Source organism: Pungitius pungitius, chromosome 2, assembly GCF_949316345.1.
Source record: "Pungitius pungitius chromosome 2, fPunPun2.1, whole genome shotgun sequence".
Lineage (NCBI taxonomy): Eukaryota > Metazoa > Chordata > Actinopteri > Perciformes > Gasterosteidae > Pungitius > Pungitius pungitius.
In genome coordinates, this window is record NC_084901.1 from 33,265,941 (window position 1) to 33,284,280 (window position 18,340).

General features: G+C 46.3%; 2 protein-coding genes across 3 annotated transcripts in view; both read left to right on the plus strand.

The window, feature by feature from the left end:
• Positions 1 to 17,721, plus strand: nr3c1 (nuclear receptor subfamily 3, group C, member 1 (glucocorticoid receptor)). The gene is made up of 9 exons (XM_037460936.2): positions 1 to 344; positions 1,033 to 2,219; positions 10,477 to 10,637; positions 10,839 to 10,955; positions 11,044 to 11,316; positions 11,690 to 11,834; positions 12,697 to 12,827; positions 13,379 to 13,536; positions 13,807 to 17,721. Exons 2-9 carry the CDS (start codon positions 1,033 to 1,035, stop codon positions 13,957 to 13,959), a joined length of 2,325 nt encoding a protein of 774 aa, XP_037316833.2. The 5' UTR covers positions 1 to 344; the 3' UTR covers positions 13,960 to 17,721.
• Positions 17,700 to 18,340, plus strand: part of fgf1a (fibroblast growth factor 1a) — a 10,250-nt gene continuing 9,609 nt past the window's right edge. Inside the window, exon 1 of one of the 2 annotated variants that reach the window (XM_037460940.2) lies at positions 17,700 to 17,835. In XM_037460940.2, the coding sequence (XP_037316837.2) occupies positions 17,721 to 17,835 (115 nt within the window). In that variant the 5' untranslated portion in view covers positions 17,700 to 17,720. The remainder of the gene's footprint in view (positions 17,836 to 18,340) is intronic. The other variant, XM_037460939.2, reaches the window with a different exon arrangement.

An 18,340-nucleotide genomic window follows, 5' to 3' on the forward strand; every position in this document is an offset into this window, starting at 1 on the left:
TGGGGTTGAGTCGCTCAGATCTCCATTTTGTCTGTTTTTCTTGGAGGTTAGCGCCTACTTTTCTAATGGCTAGCTGCGGACTCTCCGCAGCTCGCTCAGTCCAGCCCAGTTTGCGTGACAATTAACGGCGAGATCGCACCGTGAGATTGAAAAAAAAAAAACTCGCACAAGTAAACACACCCAACGTGACGTGTTGACTCGTTTGATCAAGTCACGCAGCGAGACGCCGCAGCAGGAAGCGTCTGAAGGCAGCAAACATTGAGTCAGCGGTGCCACTTGGGTCAAACCAAAACAATGTTGACAGAAGACCCGCGGACACGTACCAGCAATCGCTCATTTGAACGGTAAATACGAGGCTTTTATTGCGCTTTCAGTTGTCGTGTGTTGTTGCATTTAGACCCCAAAAAACAAGACGAATGCAGAAGCGTGGAGCGTTGTTGCCGTTCGGTTATCGGGGCGGCGCTGGACGTCGGGCTAACGTCGCTGTCAACGGCGCTCGTGCGAAACGGCTCCTCGCAGGCTCTTCCCCCGTTAGCCGCATTGCTAGCTAGCGTCCCAGCAGTTAGCCTATGAGCTAACGCTAGCGATATTTTGACTTCGCTCAGCGTCGTGGCAGCCTGCGTGCGTGCGTGTGCTGTGCGGTCCGACGCGTGTTTGAGTGTGAACCGTAAGCTGCGTTACGGTGGCTATCCGATGGGACGATGCTGTCTCTGAGCCCATGTTGACATGTTGCTAAAACAATTAGCTTATAACGCAGCTAAAGAGAGCTATCAAGGGCGCGCAGAGGGGGGGGGGGCATGCTGGCAACTTTCTCCAGTCTCACTCGGACCCAACGAGTGTGGCTCTCTCTGCATACTCTTGACCAGCTACCGTTTTAAATGACATAACAGTTTAGTGGCGCAGTGCGCGTTTTGACAGCCCCATTTGACTGAATTTTAACGTAGTTGCTATGCACTGTACTTGGCCCCGTGTGTTAACGCTCTCTGTTTATTTCCCCCCCCCCCCCCCCCTCCTGACATCAACAAAAACAAGATGGACAATGGTGGCGTGAAGAAGATAACGTATAGAAGAGATGATCATCTGAGCAAATTGGTCTACACTGAAAGCCCTGAGAATGGAGGTCTGTTGAAAGTGGCTCCGCACAGTGCCATGTCCATCACTTCCGCCACCTCTCTCCTTCTTCCATCCAGCCCTTTGATGCAGCCAGGACAGGTGCCTTACGGCCTCAGCAACAGCCCCCTTCCAGAGGAGCTCACCTCCGCCACTGGCGCCGTAGGCCCCTTGTTGGAAGACCAAGAGTCGTATCTGAGCAGGGACCAGAAGCTCCGTCAGCAGCAGCAGCAGTTGTTCCAGACACAAACCTCTCCCTCCTACGGCCGCCAAACTTTGAGGGAGAACTTCCCCCAGTTGGAGGCGAGCACAGCAGACATCTCACAGTCCTGCATGGATTCACTTATTGGGGGATCTGATCCCAATTTCTTTCACACGAAAACGGAGGATTTCTCCATGGATACGGGTGAGCAAGACCACATTGACCTTGATAATGCCTTCGATCACATTGGGAAAGACATGGACGTGAACCAGAAATTTTTGATTGACAATTCTATAGACCTGCTCCAAGACATTGAGCTCAGCGGGTCCCCCTCATATTTTTATGTAGGGGACGATGCCTTCCTTTCCACTCTGACAGATGATTCCCTGCTCGGGGACGTAGGCTCAGAGAGGGACATGAAGCCTGTCGTTGAGAGCATCAACAGCACCGTGTCTCTCAGCGGCAGCAATGTGTCAAGTCCAAAACTGTCCAGTGCCACCCAATGCCCATCGGCCTCCTTAATCCCCACAACCCCTCTGTCTGCTCTGGTGAAGAAAGAGAAAGACGTCGGCTTCATTCAGCTGTGCACCCAAGGTGTGATCAAACAGGAGAGGACGTCTGCGGGCCAGAGTTACTGTCAATTGAGCGGCACCTCCACCACCGACATGCCCAGCTCCAGCTCCATCTCCATCTGTGGCGTCAGCACCTCCGGGGGACAGAGCTACCACTTTGGGGTGAACCCGAGCAGCGGTGAAGCTCCGCAGCACACGGAGCACAAGCCGGTGTCCAGCCTGTCTACCATCGGCAGGGCCTGGAGCCGCACCCAAGACGTCGGGAACAGCTCTGCGATGCTCCGCGCCAGTGAGGCTTTCTCCTGCTCGCCGTCTTACCCCACCAGCTGTGCCAGGTAAGAAATGCAAGTCAAAATGTGGTCCGACCCGACCTTTCGCTTTAGCGAGGGTAACCTTCACCACAGCTTTCATTCTGTGTCTCGCGTTGAGTGCTCTCGTGCCGAGTGTCTTTCATTGTCCTGCACTGCCAACAAGGTCGAACTGCCCTTCGTTATTTTCAGCGTGAACACAATGCAGACGTTCACGTGCAGTTTTAGAGCCACTTTCCTTACGTTTTTCACCCTGAGAAATGTCACCGTCAAGTACTCGCTGACTTTTAATGATAATACGGGTTAATGTTAATCCATGCTGTTCTATGGTTTACATGTTTATAATGTGTATAAGGAAAGTGTTTTCAATGTATAAATCAGGTTTAAATGACAGCTCGTGTAACCAGACTTCTGTAAACATAGTATCAGACATTATGCATACACCACCCCACCCATTTAATTATTAACTCTATCAGCAATTAATTTAGAGACGCAACATGGCTTTAGTAACCTGGGATCAGTATCATAATTAGTTTTGACGTGACATTAATGTTAATGACATTAATTAAAAGTATTAATTAGTGCCGTTTTTTCAATATGTGTTTATGGCAAATCTGAACTGGGAGCTTTTCTATTACTGTGTTTCTTGCTTGATCAGCTCGTTGGCTTTGCTCGTATTCATCAACTCAACAGGTGGGTGGGGATTCAGGAGGATGTTGTGGGTATTTAAACCTGCGATGTGCGCCGTCTTCACTTGGAGCTGATGTGTCCCCAAGGAACGGAGCGATCAGTTTGACTAGGGACGAGTGACTTGTGGCCTCCACAGAGTCGACAGGCCTGTTGAGGAAGAAGGAAGCTCAGTAGCAGAGAGAATGGGGGGGAAAAACGCGCCCATTTCTGATGACTCACCCATGGGACTTTACTCATGGGAGATTGAACGCAGACATTTAGATGCTAATAGAGTCAAAAGTATTTTGTCTCCCCGCAGCCCAATAAAGTGTCTTCTGCACAGCTCCTCCTCTTGCCCTGTAGGGTTGGATGTGTTCCTCTGTGATTGTGCCTTTTTTGAGATTCAGTCGTAAAGGAGCCGTGTCTTTTTCTTTTTGCTCATCTTTTGTCCGTCTTACCTTCACGCCGTCTGATTCAGGGTGTTTAACGAGGAGCGATCAGCTCAACGGTTGGCACCCGGAAGGGCGTTTCTTCCACACAGATGTGGTCATTGGTCTTTTCATTTGTGATAATTATGACCCGCACCAGATGGGGGAAAAACACCAAATATACACCCCATCTTCACACATCACATGGCTTCAATTTTCCAGTCTTTTTGTTCCGCAGAGATGTTGGTGTGTGTGGATTATACCTGTGTGAGCCCAGATAATTGTGTAGGTGTGTGTATTAGCTTATCAGTGTGAGGGCTTAGCATGTGCACGTCTCTCCGGAGAGCGGGAGTCTGTTTTTGCGCTGCGGCCGCTGGCCCGGGGCTGTGTGACATTTCGTGGCTCCTTACCAGCCGAGCTGTTTCGGGGACTGCGCGGTCTGGCGGTTGGCACCGGGTCGCCGTCTCGCCGAAGCTTCTCACGCAAGCGACGGCGCTCCGTTCCTGGCGCCGCGGACCCCGGCCTGCCACGGCTTGCCGCTTTGCCAACAGGCGCTCGTAATATCACTGTGCGTCACATCGCAGGGTCTCCGGGGTCAACATCTTCCATACCCCGGCAGTTCATTTTTGGCCTCGCAGTTTTACGACCTGACTAAGTGTGACTCACAAACAACTGGTTCTCGCACAAGGAAGAATGCTTCACCTTGAGTGAAAAAATTGGGACAACACCGCCCTCATCATACGATAATTGACTAAAATGTGGCGTGACCTGATCCTGACGGCTGCGATGAATTCTTTTACACTGGAAAATATTTTAATGACCGCTGATCTAATTTTGGTTTTGTTTAGTTACGCCTTTGATTGGCCCAGCCCACAGACCTGATTATTTTGAAATGACGTAGCCATTAATTATGCTTCTGGGTTTAGGTCAAGTTAATTATGAAGCACTCTTTTGTTTCCTGGAATTGGTTCGAGACGTTGGACTTGGTTTTGCATACTTGTTTTTGGGTTGATGGCGTGATGCACTTGGCTGACGGAGTCGAGCCGCTCTCACATCTTTCTTTGAGGCAGAGCCGCGTCGTAGCTTCAACATCGAGGTGTTCTTTTCCGGCGTGTTCAGTGGCGTTTTTTTTGTTAAAATGAACAATCGTTCGTTCGAGCTTTCACTGATGTACTGCGTGGAGATGGAACCGTATGTTAAGTTCAGCTTTTCATTTTCTCGTTTCTTTCTGTCTGCTAAATATTCTCTAGAGCTAAAACATTTTATTTTTTTTATTTTCATATCCCCTTGCAATCCTTCTGATGAGTTTGGAAAATGTATGTGTAGACTCTTTAGAGAACAACAAAGGAGTGTTAAGCCATTTTGATTCTTTAGTTGCAGTAGTGTGTGTGTGATGATTGAAGAGCGTGTGTCAGTATGAGTTGTTCCGTTATTGCTTTGTTTGACCACAGCTGTGCGTGCGGCACATGGGGGCAACCTGTTGAATGTGTGATTTTTGGTGCGCTTTAATTTATATATATATATATATATATATATATCTCGTTTCAGTTGAGGCTCTGTTTTGAGAGTGAGCTGTGGTCAGAGATGCTATTTAATGCACAGCGGTGATTTGGCACACACCTCCCTCACACGCATGTCTGCATCTCTCTCTCTCTCTCTCCGCCCCCCCCCCCCCCCCCCCCCGCTCTTTGCTTCCTGCAACCAAGGTCAGTGACTGACTGTCAGCAGAAGCTTTTCAGCAGTTGCTTTCAGCTACTGCAAATCACCTTTTATATCTTTGCTGTGGCAGGCGGGCGGATCACGCAGGGCTGCCGTGAAGCCCCCACTCTCCTGACCTACTTTCCCTCCGCCCTGACCACAGCTGGCGCCGAGTCGGCACACCAGATCAAATGCCAGTCACTTTACTGCTATCAACGCACTGTCCTGTTGCCGTTGTTTTTCTGCATTTAGTTTTTATTTAGTTTTTCTTGGTTTGACACCGGACAGGTTTATAGAAAAGTCCCTTCATGGTGGTTAGGAGGATGCAGCTGAAGTCTGAGAGTTGTCCCTGCACTCCCCCCACCCCCCTTCTTACTTTTATGTGCAGTTGAGTCAGCAAAGCCAAAAAATGGAGAGCGGTCGCCGCCCACATCCAGCAGTACTAAAGGCATTATTGTCTGGTAAACAGTAGCAGCGGGCTGGGGGGCCGACTCGCACCCACATATCGTCACCTACAGCTAAAATGATGGAAGCATTCCTTCAGGGGTTGTTTTTCTTGTGGTGTCTCAAGCCAAAATGTCTGTGCTGCACTCGGCTACAGAATGCAGCTGTTATTGAAGGGTTGTTAATCAATACTGTGGGGAGGGGGGGGGGGGGGGGCAGTGGCTCCTTGCAGGCAGTGACTGCGGGGGAGGGTCACGTGTAAGATTATCTCCCCAATGGCTGGTTTTGTGAACCAAAGCAATGGCCGTATAAAAAAAAAAAAAAAAAAAAAAAAAACGACCTTCGCGAGGCAGCAGTGCCGAAGTGAACATTTGTCCCTCTGTGGAGTCCTAAAGACTAAAGACACGCGGGCTGTTATCACAGCAGCGCTTTGAGGGAAGTCTTTTGACCAGACGGACGCAGGCTCTCCGGCTCTCATGGACCGCTGCCTTGTTGCGTCGCACGCGAGGGCGATTCAGAGCGTACGGACCAGTTCCCATTCTATTTCGGTGGCCCTCACCTCGGGGAAGGAGCACTTCCTTCTCCTCTCTTTGTGCTCACGCAGTCAGTTACAATTAGAAACGTTAGCGCAATGGTCGACCCTCAGTGGTCAACCCCATCGGTAGCAGCGATCTTCACAGTAAATCACAATTAATTAATATAGGTGTTTGTTCAAATCCCTAATCCCTATCATTTTAGGACAACCGGTTAGAAATAAGTCTTTTTGGAGCTGGCTGCAGAAAGTTGACTAACAGTAAACGCATTGTCCAAAAAAACGAGCTATCCGAGTATTGTGATGATATAGGTCGACGTGTAGCTGTGACCTGCCGCGCTTCTCGGGGCAGGTCCCAGCTAGAGGGAGATTAGGAACAGTTAAGCGGGGCACTGGGCCACAGGCGTTACCCTAAGTGGCGCGAAGTGGCTCGACTCATTTAAACCCGGCTCTGATTGATCACAGGCGTGAGCGGTTCGCTTTCTCTCCACGCCGCGCCCGTCTCCGGGCGTCTCTGCCGCCGGGCTGCAGCTGCGCTCCGTCCGATAGTAAACTCCCGGGGAATGTGAGGACTTCCTGTCGATGGCATGCACTCTCTTCAACAGATGGTTTTCAGACAGCAGAAATGTGGTCTAACCGCACTGCTGTGCTGCTTTGATCGTTTTGTACGTGACCATCTGCAAACAACTGATTTGTGACTTGTTCGATGGCTTATTCGACTGATTCCATCGCCGACGACGCCTCCAGCTTCCTTTGTTGTCGTAAACGTATTGACGCCGCGGTAATTGGATTTGAACCAGCAGCGCCCAACTGTCTGGTAAAGCTGCCCTGATGTCTCGCTGCCAGGGAGGGGTTGACCCCCCCCCCCCCCCCCCCTCACCTCTGACACCATCCATCTGAACTCATTAGCCTCCTCCAAACACCGTGGTGGTTAGAACGCCATTATTTTGCAGCTTGAATGGCGTGCTGGCTGGCCAGGGTGTGCGCATTTTGTCTCATCAAAGCCTGTTGGGGAAACCCCACATAAACCCGTGCGTGAGACAGATGGCGTGCTGTTTACTCCATCGCAGCGGCGCGGCTTTAGTACGAGCTGCATGCATCGCGTGACCCTCCGGCCCAGCCGGTGTTTTCTGGAGGGTTTTTCTGAAGGTTGTTGGCTGTTCTCCAAACAGGAACTCACACTCGTCTCGGCCGTGTGTTGACAAAGAATCGGGGACATGATACCAGTAACAAGACCAGGGTTGTGATACAATGAATTGCGATACTGTAAAAAAGGCGCCGTATGTTACCGATTAGAAACTTTAATTTGAAGACATCCGACTGCATAAAATCAGGAGTAAAGAACCGTTTCTCGTGTGATTGTTGCCGTTATCACGGTCCCGGTTCCTCCCGACGTCGAAGCACTAACTAGAGACGAGGATTAAGTGTTCTGAATATTGTTATTATTGACTGGGTATGATTCAACCCTTTTTAAAAGCCCTTTGTAGATCCAAAGATAACGTTATGCTGGTAAGCACTGGATTCTGATCATGACAAAGCAGCTTGTAGGAGGATGTTTGAATATTTTTAATTCTTTGGATTCCGGGACCTGATCGTGGTTTCATGTAGTTTCTGTCTGTAGCTGTGTAGGTTTGGCTTTTTAGTTGGAATGATGAATTTTCACTGTAACTCCTAAACATTTATTTCAAAGTTCCTTTTGCTGGGGGTTTTCTTCACAGAATATGGAGCAGGATTAGTTTGGTGCTCCAAAGGATCATCTTCAGTGTACCAAACCAAATCCATTTTTGGTAAAGTGTCTTTAATAGAATTTGATTATTATTTTTTACAAAAAAAATTAGCTTTCTTGATTTTAATCGGTTCAGTGACTGCTCTCAATTAAATCTGCCCCCTCCCTCACCACTGGATCGAGAGGTCAGTGACCCCCCCACTTAGTGCACTGTTTAAAAAAAAAAAAACAGGGTTTGGTTAAACTCAAACATTTTTACCTCGTTACAGAGCATGTGGGTTTATTAACTGTTGTAAAATGTTAAAACCATGACTCAATCTCTATACATGCGCGCCCGGAGGTGAGGTGTAAAAATAAATTCTGCCTGCTGAGGAGCTACATCAGCTGTTAAGGCTTCACATCGGTGTAACAGTACGTGAAAAACTGATACTGTGAGGAAATACTGCATATATGCAGTATATGCAGTATATGCAGTATATGCAGTGCATAGACGGTGAAAAACCCCTGTCTGTTTTGAATAGAAGAAATTGTGTATGCAGGGGATTTTGATAGCAAACACAGGCTGTATTGACTTGCGTGTATAGTAAATAGTGCATTCTTACACCTTTTCATTGTTTTCTCAAAAGGTTTTCTTAGGAAATTTAAGAGACGACATTATTTTTATCTGACCCAGTAGCCCTGAGACTGCATATTGGCCAATGACGGTAACCGCTTTCCATCACATCTGATGATGACTGACACTTTATAAACACAGGTAACACAATGTGACTTTTGCTGGTGGATTAAGGGTTTATTAAGGAGATAAAGCACACTGCGTAGTAGAGCATTGAAATATATCATTATAGTCTACATACAAAGCAGCCAAGAACTACATTATGAAATGGAGCTCCATCACCTTCAATGAAAGCAAGGTCATTGATTGGATAGTGTGGTGAAAGTAAATTACGTAAGTTCAGATATGCTTGAATTATTGAAGTATTCTCTGTAGTTTTTGGGATGTTGGTTTTGCCGGTTACTCGTGGTCATTCTGTTTGGGCGCTGTAGCGTAGCAGAGGGTAACGGATGGCTGCGAGTTTACACAAAGCTTTGCCAGTGACTGTCTCCCCCCTCGAATCCACAGATTCCACAGACAAAAAGGTGACAAGTTGTGGGAAAGAGGTTTTTGCTGACATTCCAATAAAAATAATGTATTGTTTTCAGGTGATTTAGTGGCGTTAAACTAAACTCCAACTTCTGGCCTTTTGAGTTAAATACCCTTTGAATTGTAAAAGGTAGCGTTGCATTCGCCACAGTCGGTAAAAGGATGCTAATGTCAGTGAATTGACTTTCTGTGCCCTTCATTGGCACATTTCATGATTTACGCAGTTACTTGAGAGGCTGCATGAGCTGTGAACCACACAGTGAAATGGAAACTAAAAGAGGCCTAGGTCATAGTTTAGCTATGTTGACCTAAATAGCTTGCTACTGACAGCTAAACCTGTTCGTAAACAATGTCTTGGTCACTAAAAAAACCACTAAGGTGTACTTTGTGTAGGAGTTTTGAAAGCAATACAACATAATGCCGTCAAAGACTCTCAGGAAGCAGCTCACTCAACATCAGCACGCGGTTGCATTGAAGCCGTAAGAGACTTATTGAACCTAGCGTGTTCACAGTAGCGCTTCGAAAGCCCTCCGCCGCGTCTCCGCCGTGTCTCCGCCGTGTCTCTGCCAGACGGCGTCCTCCGGGCTCCGTCCCTGGGGAGTTTTATTACATGGTCACGTCTAGGCTGCTGAATGCTTCTGGACTTGGTGCTTTGATGTTTCACTGAAGTTCTCCCGTCCTTCTACGCTCACAAACTACTGGGGCATGACATGCTAATGCCCTCAGGTTGTATAACTGCCCCCCCCCCGAATCGACCCTGTATAAACGTGTCGGTGTGCAGAGACAGATTAGCAGCGCTTATCAAAATGAAAAAAAGGCTTTTGTCGTGGGATGCTGCAAAGTCCTGACATCCTCTAGTGGTGGTTTTGAAAAAGTGCATTTCAACCAGATGTTTACTAGGACTGTAAACAATGGAGGTTTGGATCAAAGGGAGAGGAGCTGTTTCAGTGATAAACCACTGGATTCAGGTTGTGACCACAGACCATTTAGGCTTTAAAGGCTCAAACGGGCACAACAGGACTCTGTTCTCCTACCCACAACATCTGGAGTCTGATGGTAGTGCTTGTGTTATATCAGTGTGCTTTATTTATACTGCAGCGTTATAAATATCAACTCTAGTGGAACTCTCCAAACTGCAAGGATGCTTTCAGGAGAGAGGGTGTGCCGTACATGTGGCGTTCTGTTGACACACAGTATTTCTCTCTGGATGGAATTTGGAACATCTGTGCAACACTTTCTCAAACACTGGAAGTTAAGATTGTAGTACTTGTTTTGTGTTTTTGGGTAAAAGTTTCCAGTGTATCCTTGTGGTCCAGCAAACGTGTGAACACGTGTCCATCCCTGTAAAACACAGTTGAGTTTCCCTTTAAAGTTTAAAAGCTGTATGGTTTTATTCCATAATCCTAAGGGGGAGTGGAAATATTTTGAGTAGATGAGTAGAAAAATCCACGAGACGTTACATTACATGTCATTTAGCTGACGCTTTTATCCAAAGCAACTTACAATAAGTGCATTTCAACCGTAGAGATACAAACTCGGAAGAACAAGTAACAAGAAAGTACAATAAAAGACTCAAACATTTCCAAAAACCCGACATGAAACTTTTAGAGAGTGACTGAATATCCATTTCTTCTCTCCCCCTCCAGTTCTGCCTCCAAAAGGGAAGTGGTCACCGCCGCTTCCTCAACACCGGGGAAGAGCGGGACTCGTAAGATCTGCCTGGTGTGCTCTGACGAGGCTTCAGGCTGCCACTACGGCGTTCTCACCTGCGGCAGCTGCAAGGTGTTCTTCAAGAGAGCAGTGGAAGGTATCCACAAGACCCCGAATCATTCCTCACTCAATCCATCGTCACTGACCTGTCTTAAATGCTGGAGTCATTTTGACTACAAAGGCGGGACATCAGGACAGGGACACAGCAAATGAGTTCACCCCCCCCCCCCCCCCCCTGGAGTGTGGGACGGCAGCGATGGTAACTAACCAGTTTTTATCTTCCTCCTCTGTGCCTCAGGGCAGCATAATTACCTGTGTGCCGGGAGAAACGACTGCATAATAGACAAGATCAGGAGGAAGAACTGCCCGGCCTGCCGCTTCCGCAAGTGTCGGATGGCGGGCATGAACCTGGAAGGTATGTCGAGCCCTGCAGTTGTTCGGGTGGCGCCCGTCTCCTCTCCAGCCTTTCTCTCAATTCCACCCTTTTTCTCCCTCCTCTGCAGCGCGAAAAACCAAGAAGCTGAACCGCTTAAAGCCGAACAACCCCCCCGAGCGGACTCCTTCTCCGCCAGTGGAGGCGCGCTCCCTCCTACCCAAGTGCATGCCTCAGCTCATTCCCACCATGCTGTCCCTGCTGAAGGCCATCGAGCCGGACACCATCTACGCCGGCTACGACAGCACCCTGCCGGACACCTCCACCCGCCTCATGACCACCCTCAACAGGCTGGGCGGGCGGCAGGTCATCTCTGCCGTCAAGTGGGCCAAAGCTCTGCCAGGTTAGTGGCTGCCTCTGCCAGCAGGAGGGGGGGTGGGGGGGTTAAATGTGTCCATTGCAGAGGGTGTCCACTGTGTGGATGTATTGAATAGTAGCTTCTATTGGTCAATATGCAGAGAGAAAGATGGGACACATTGAAGGAAAATTTGCAGCTCATAATATAGCAGGGGACATTAAAACCAGCACGGAGCCATGTCTTATGATTTGTGCCGTTGTCTAAAAATAGGAATATTTAACCTTAAGTTTTAACAGATTATTGTGACGTCTGTAGTGCACATGCAAAAGATTTATTGTATTTGGTGGCTCTCGTGTCACGTTGCGACCGGGTTGGGAGCCGGCTCAAGTTTTGTCCCCCCCCCTGTCCTTCCCCACAGGTTTTAGGAACCTGCACCTGGACGACCAGATGACTCTGCTCCAGTACTCCTGGCTCTTCCTCATGTCCTTCGGCCTGGGCTGGAGATCATTCCAGCAGTGCAACGGCCACATGCTCTGCTTTGCACCAGACCTCGTCATCAACGAGTATGTGCTGGCCCATTGTGTGTGTGTGTGTGTGTGTGTGTGTGTGTGTGTGTGTGTGTGTGTGTGTGTGTGTGTGTGTGTGTGTGTGTGTGTGTGTGTGTGTGTGTGTGTGTGTGTGTGTGTGTGTGTGTGTGTGTGTGTGTGTGTGTGTGTGTGTGTGTGTGTGTGTGTGTGTGTGTCGTGTCCCGTCCCCAGGGAACCAAACCCTGTCTGTCAGCTGTAATCAGTGCTTCATCCCTCTCGTAGACTTGATGACTCTGAGTGCAGTGAGCAGTCCGCCCTGCTCTCGTGCTGCAGGCTGTAATAGGCCTTTTGATTTGTCTGTTTTTCTCCATGATCGCAAACTGAAAGTTAATATGATCATAATTAATATCTTATTATGTTTTGTTCTCCATTCGCCAGTCCGCCTCCAAACAAAAGACAGTTACAGCCTTTTTCAGATTGTTATATTTGAATTAGATTGTGACAGACGTGGAACAATCTTTCTCAATTTGTTTGAAGCCTTTTGGCAATTTATTTTTTGTTGTGGTTTCATACTGGTTAGTGATGCATGTTTTTTAATTCATTTTTGGTTTAGTGTGTGGATGGAATGAACAAGGAACCTTAATCATACATTTCAAGATGTTTGTCCCCACTTTCACTTTCACCCACAATATAAGTTCACTCACTCATCTGAAAAATACATTGTCAACCTTCTGGAAGAATGATTTTAAAATGAGATCCACCAATTGGTTTGTAGCAAGACCTTGAACCTTTAATCTAGAGCGATATTAAAGTGAGCTACTTCATCTCCCTGAATGAGGTCGCACAAACCGCCCTCGTGAATCCCGTGTGCTTAACCCCCACTGTGTGATTCCACCAGCGAGCGGATGAAGCTGCCCTACATGGCGGACCAGTGCGAGCAGATGCTGAAGATTTCCAGCGAGTTCGTCCGGCTCCAGGTTTCCCACGACGAGTATTTGTGCATGAAGGTCCTGCTGCTGCTCAGCACAGGTCAGACTTTTCACCTTGGAGTCGTGTTTGTGCATCATTACATGAGCTATTCCTCCAATCAGATACTCTGTACAGTGGCTGAAGGGTAATATTGATGTATGCGGCACATCACATGGTGGCACTCTAGCACTTCACTTAACTGACAGGCAGTTATTATGGTAAATAAGTCTTCCCAGGGCTGCCTGGTTTGATACAGAAACGTACGCCTGCTATCTCCGAGGTGATGGGATGCAGGAGAATGGAAGACGTAAGCAAAAAATGAAACCCATTTAAACGATAGTTGCAGGCTGCTGTAACAGCTCACAGTTCACACACCGGCCCTCAGGCCGTGTAGCTTTGTTCTTGCACTCGTAATTGCTCCGTACTGCAAAATATTACCAGGAGTTCACCCTGAAAAGGACTTGATGTATCTTAATCTGTTGCCCTTTAGCGCCCTTCACTGCCTGCACATGAACATTTAAAATGTAAAGGGTGTCCCTCCTCCTTTGTGATGTATATTACTTTTATCATTATCTCCATCGCAGAAGTTGACCTTTGGTTTCTCCCTCTAGTGCCAAAGGACGGCCTGAAGAGCCAGGCGGTGTTCGACGATATCCGCATGTCGTACATTAAGGAGCTGGGAAAAGCCATCGTGAAGCGCGAGGAGAACTCCAGCCAGAACTGGCAGCGTTTCTATCAGCTGACCAAGCTGCTGGACTCCATGCATGAGGTGTTACTTTCATTCGTAGTACTTGAAAAGGGTTGCAACAAGTGGGATTGTACCCAATCCGCCTCGTGCTTTCTTTGTGAAATCAGACCACCTGTAATGTTTCAACGTTTCAACAAACCTTTTCATTTTATTTAGAGTAATGGATCCGCTCAAAGCCCCCCAAATACATACCATCTCCCACCACTTTTCTTCTTCTTCTCGAAACAGCCAACATTGCATGTGTGTTTCAGTGATGTTCCTCCCCTAACGCGTTGTCCCCCGTGCTCGCAGATGGTCGGCGGACTGCTCAGCTTCTGCTTCTACACCTTCGTGAACAAGTCCCTGAGCGTGGAGTTCCCCGAGATGCTGGCGGAGATCATCAGCAACCAGTTACCAAAATTCAAGGCCGGGAGCGTGAAGCCTCTGCTCTTCCACCAGAGATGATCGTGCCCCGTAACACAGACACGATGCCTTAAAATCCCTCCACCTCACCAATCCCCCCCCCCCACCCTAACCCCCCCCCCCCCCTCCCCTTCCTCCTCGACGATGAAAGGAGAGCAGGAGTGCAGGATGTCTGTGAGAGCGAGTGAGCAGCTCTGTGCCATGGCTGTCGGGAGTCGAGTAGGAAGCGTTTGTGAGATAAACGATAGTCGTAAAGAGATATAGGCTAACATCCATGTGGTCTCAGGTTTCTTACCTTCAAATCCAGAACAATATCTAAAATAGATAAACAGATATATATATATATATATATATACATATATAAATGTACAGGTTCTGATAGCATTTTCTACATTTTCAAATTGTAACAGTTTATATAAATTTCCAGGTTGACGGTAACGAGCTTACTTCATATGACGCGCTCTTGGTAGGCTTTCAGACTGTACGTCGCTCATTTAGTTTTTATAGCAGGTTTTAACAGAAGGTGTTCTCTAATACAGTGGGGGGGGAGGGGGCTCTTCCGTAAATCCAAACAATATAGTTGATTTACTGTTGGCCGTGCGTCGTTTGAAGGACGGTTCCTCACAAGCTTACCTCTCGCAGGTTCACCCGAGTCGGTCAGAAAAGGGAAAAGAATGTGCCTTTTTTGCGTCACATCTCATCTAAACCCCCCCCTGTTCGAGGCGTGCTCTCTTAGACCCACCGTGGTATACCTTCATCGTGTGTTGATTGTACTTTTTATGTCACATGCAGTCACCCCTCTTCTTCTTTTTCCTTTTGGTACAATGGCCGTGTTGATCAGTAGAAGCAGCAGCTCGGCCCGACCTTGGTGTGGATGCGATATCCACACACTCAACTCCTTAATGGCGATTAGAGCACTTTGTACCCTGCCAACGGCTTTAAAGGACTGTGAGGAAAGACTGTTATGCTGTACAGTCTTTTATTAATTAGCTGTAGATCGGAGCTTTTCTATAGGAAATAGCCGGCTTGATCATTTTTTTCAGTTCCTACTCATGCCCCAAATAGCCTAATAATGGAATGACAGAATGATATGTTAGATACCCGCGTCTACCAATCAGAAGAGAGGGCATGTTTTGTTTGCGAGGTTATGTCATATTTTGTTCATCCGGGAGACTCGTTTCTGTTTTTAAGCATTGCTCAAATTGTTTGGAAAATATCGTTTTTTTTTTTTTGCTTTTGTTAAACTGACCAACATGCAATCGTGATTCTGCCACCGATAACCCTTTTACAGTATGTTCACGCTCGCAATCAGCATGTGGCTTTAGATTTAAAGCGCTCGCATTGTTACTTTGCTATTTTCTGTGATATATATTTGTTTACTGCCAGGAATAGAGATACCATTCAAATGTTTGGGTAAATACGAAGCTGTAGTCCGCAGCCGGTTGGTTTAACTTGAATCAGCATAAAGACTTGAACTGGAAGCTCAGCGGCACCATGAAGCCTCTGCAGCACACATTATATCCAGCTGGTTTAATCTGTACAAGAAAACGGAAACAACTCGCCTTGAAATGAAGTGGTGGAGGATTTTTAGTGCCGGTGCTTTCTGGAGATTTAGCTGGTTGCCTGGCAACGGGTCCAGATGTATGCGATCTGTTAAAGCAGAAACTGACCTGTGTTGCCGAGCGGAACAGCGATTTCGTAACCCTTAGTGTAAGCGAGACCAGTCGGTTCCCCTGTTTTTTGGTCTGTAAGTTGAGCTAAGCTAACCGGCTCCTGGCTGCAGCTTCCTGTTCAGCGAACACTAACGAGACGTTTCCCTACTTGTCTCAACTATCCCTTTCAATATGAACAATATAGATGAAAGACGGCTCGTGTATATAGCTTTTTGGATCATGCTGATTTTTTTTTTTTTACCCAATAAACCTCCCACCGCTGCTGATAACCTTTGACCGCTCCCTTTTAAGCCTTCTGCTGTTGTAGCGCCCCGTCTGCACCTTGTCTGTAGCACATTTACATGTCTGTCTGTTCGCTTTAGCTAGTCGAGCCCCAATGTTTGAAAGAACTTGTCAGCAGTCTCCTCATGGAGTCATGTCCCTGTGAAAGTGTAATGTCACTGACTATGGAGGCAGGCCAAATGGATCCTTTTATTCTCTGGGAACTATTTCAGTGCCAAACTCCAGTTTTGTCTGTTTTCAGGGAGGCTGAAAGTCTGATCGGTGTTTGCATCAGTAGAGGGAAACTAGTTCAAGTATTAAAGCTTATGAATTTGTCAAATGATCTGAGCTTCAGTCCGCTGGATAGAAGTCATCACTAATGAGCGCTATTCACACAGCATCCCTTCTGCGTGTTGTGTGGATTTGAAATGTGCTGCAACATTTTCATCAGTCAGCTCAGTTTGTCATGATGCATGTGTTTAACGCACAATATAATCCAGGTTTTGATATGAATGTTAACTAATTTAATAAAAGTAAAAATGCTTTTGACAGATTCAAGCAGATTAACGAGGATGCCCTGCCGATTTAAAATCATTGGATAAAGTGTGATAACAAAGTTAACTCGTACGGAAAATGTCTTGCTCTTAGTAAACTACCCCAACTTCAAATATAAAAGCATTTTGAAGCGTTTCCCACGTTTAGGTCATTGAAATGGAACCATTGAATGTCTGATTCCCACAGTACGTGCTTGTCCGTGTAAAGTCGTTTAATGTCCCGAAGAACCAAAAAACGGTCAGTTTGGATCCCCGCAGTGTGTGTGTGTGCTTCTGTGCTTCTGGTGTATTTCTCCACCAAGATTAGGACCTTTCTATTAACGTCTCATAGTTACCCAGGCTCAGAAAAAAAGATTTCGTTTGTTGCCGATGTTCATTCAAAATAGTAGAAAAGCATCCTCATTAACTGCATAGAGGTTGTCCATGGGTTACTTTCACATTCAGTGTATACAAATCTCTGCTGCTGTTTATTTCAACAGGTGTTTATATTTATATATATATATATATATATACACACACACTTGCACACTTGCCTCTTCTTACTCAAAAGTGGATCTGCTTACTTACTATTTTTGAGGGGGACGTCTGAATATGCAATAGAAACGACAGGTGATCTGTCACCATCACATAACCACATGTGGTCGCTTCTCTTTTTCCAGTATAAGCTATTTTTCCTTCAGGAGATTCACATTTAACATATCTGCAGGCCAGAATTTCAGGTAAACTTAGTAGTCAGTCTCGACCGACTGCACACAAAAAGCCTATTTTATGTTTGACTACAAGGTGACCAAAGCAAGCACAGGCAAATTTAACGTGTCGGTGTAAACTAAGTAGCTCCTAGAAGACAAATGTACAGTGTTTTGTTTTGATTTTAGACACTTTATCTTTTCTTTTTTTACACCAACATGACGACTTGGGTCAAATTGTTTAATACTGTGAATAGGATAAGAGTCAAGTGTTTTTCACACACAGACTGTTTGTGAAAGTAATCGACCAGCTTGAATCTACAAAAGGAAAGGTTTGCACTATCCAAATATTGTTTGAAAAGCTATTTTGTATAAAGCATATGCAGACATTAACTTTTCAGAATTATCAAGGGCAGATCATGTTTTACTGGTATATGCTTTCTCTAAAAAAAAAAAGGTTTTGCGTAATTAAAAAAATGAATGTGTATTATATATATATAATTCATTGTAAAGAAATGTGGTGTATTTGTCTCCAAATACGTTTTTCAATACCGAGCCCTCTGTATTATTTCTCCTCTGTAGTGTGGTTCCTGTTGATCTTTTCCTCCGTTGATTAAAGGTCGAACTGTATGTCTTTGTGTTCTACTTCTCAACACGGAGCTGCATGCAGATGTTTGCCATGGTGGATGGTATGTTCCTATGGAGGCGGTCAGCTGCTTGTATCGCAGCATCACTGTGAGAGAGGTCAGTGCAAGTACTGCACCATCAACTTCTACATCTCATGACTAAATGTTTGTCTTTATACAACTTAATTTATAAAATCTGCATTGTCCAATAAAACAACATCTACATTATCTTAACATTTACTTTTAATAAGCTAATACACCATTAGCGTCATCCAGGGCCGGGGCTAGCCATTTGGGTGCCCTAAGCACAAATGCTTGGTGGTGCCCCCCCCAACCAACGAACCAACCAACCACCACCACCACCAAAGGAATAACAACCATTCAGAATCTTAGTTAGGTCTTAGTTAGGTTCTCTTTATTCCCCAAATAACTTCTAAACATAAATAATTTACATAAACAAACATGAAAAGAAATAAATTATATAAAAGATAAAATTATAAATTATAATTACCAAATACCACCACAATTACTAAAAACACAGATTTGGAACTGAACATTGTAAATGCAGAAAGTATTCAAGTATATAACCGTGTAAGTAATAATGTGCACATTTCTTCAGTAAG

Excerpts from the sequence above, each read along its gene's own strand:
- nr3c1 (XM_037460936.2), top strand. The coding sequence starts at position 1,033 with ATGGACAATGGTGGCGTGAAGAAGATAACGTATAGAAGAGATGATCAT. Across the intron at positions 2,220-10,476 it reads TACCCCACCAGCTGTGCCAG|TTCTGCCTCCAAAAGGGAAG; the intron begins GTAAGAAATGCA and ends CTCCCCCTCCAG. Across the intron at positions 10,638-10,838 it reads CTTCAAGAGAGCAGTGGAAG|GGCAGCATAATTACCTGTGT; the intron begins GTATCCACAAGA and ends TCTGTGCCTCAG.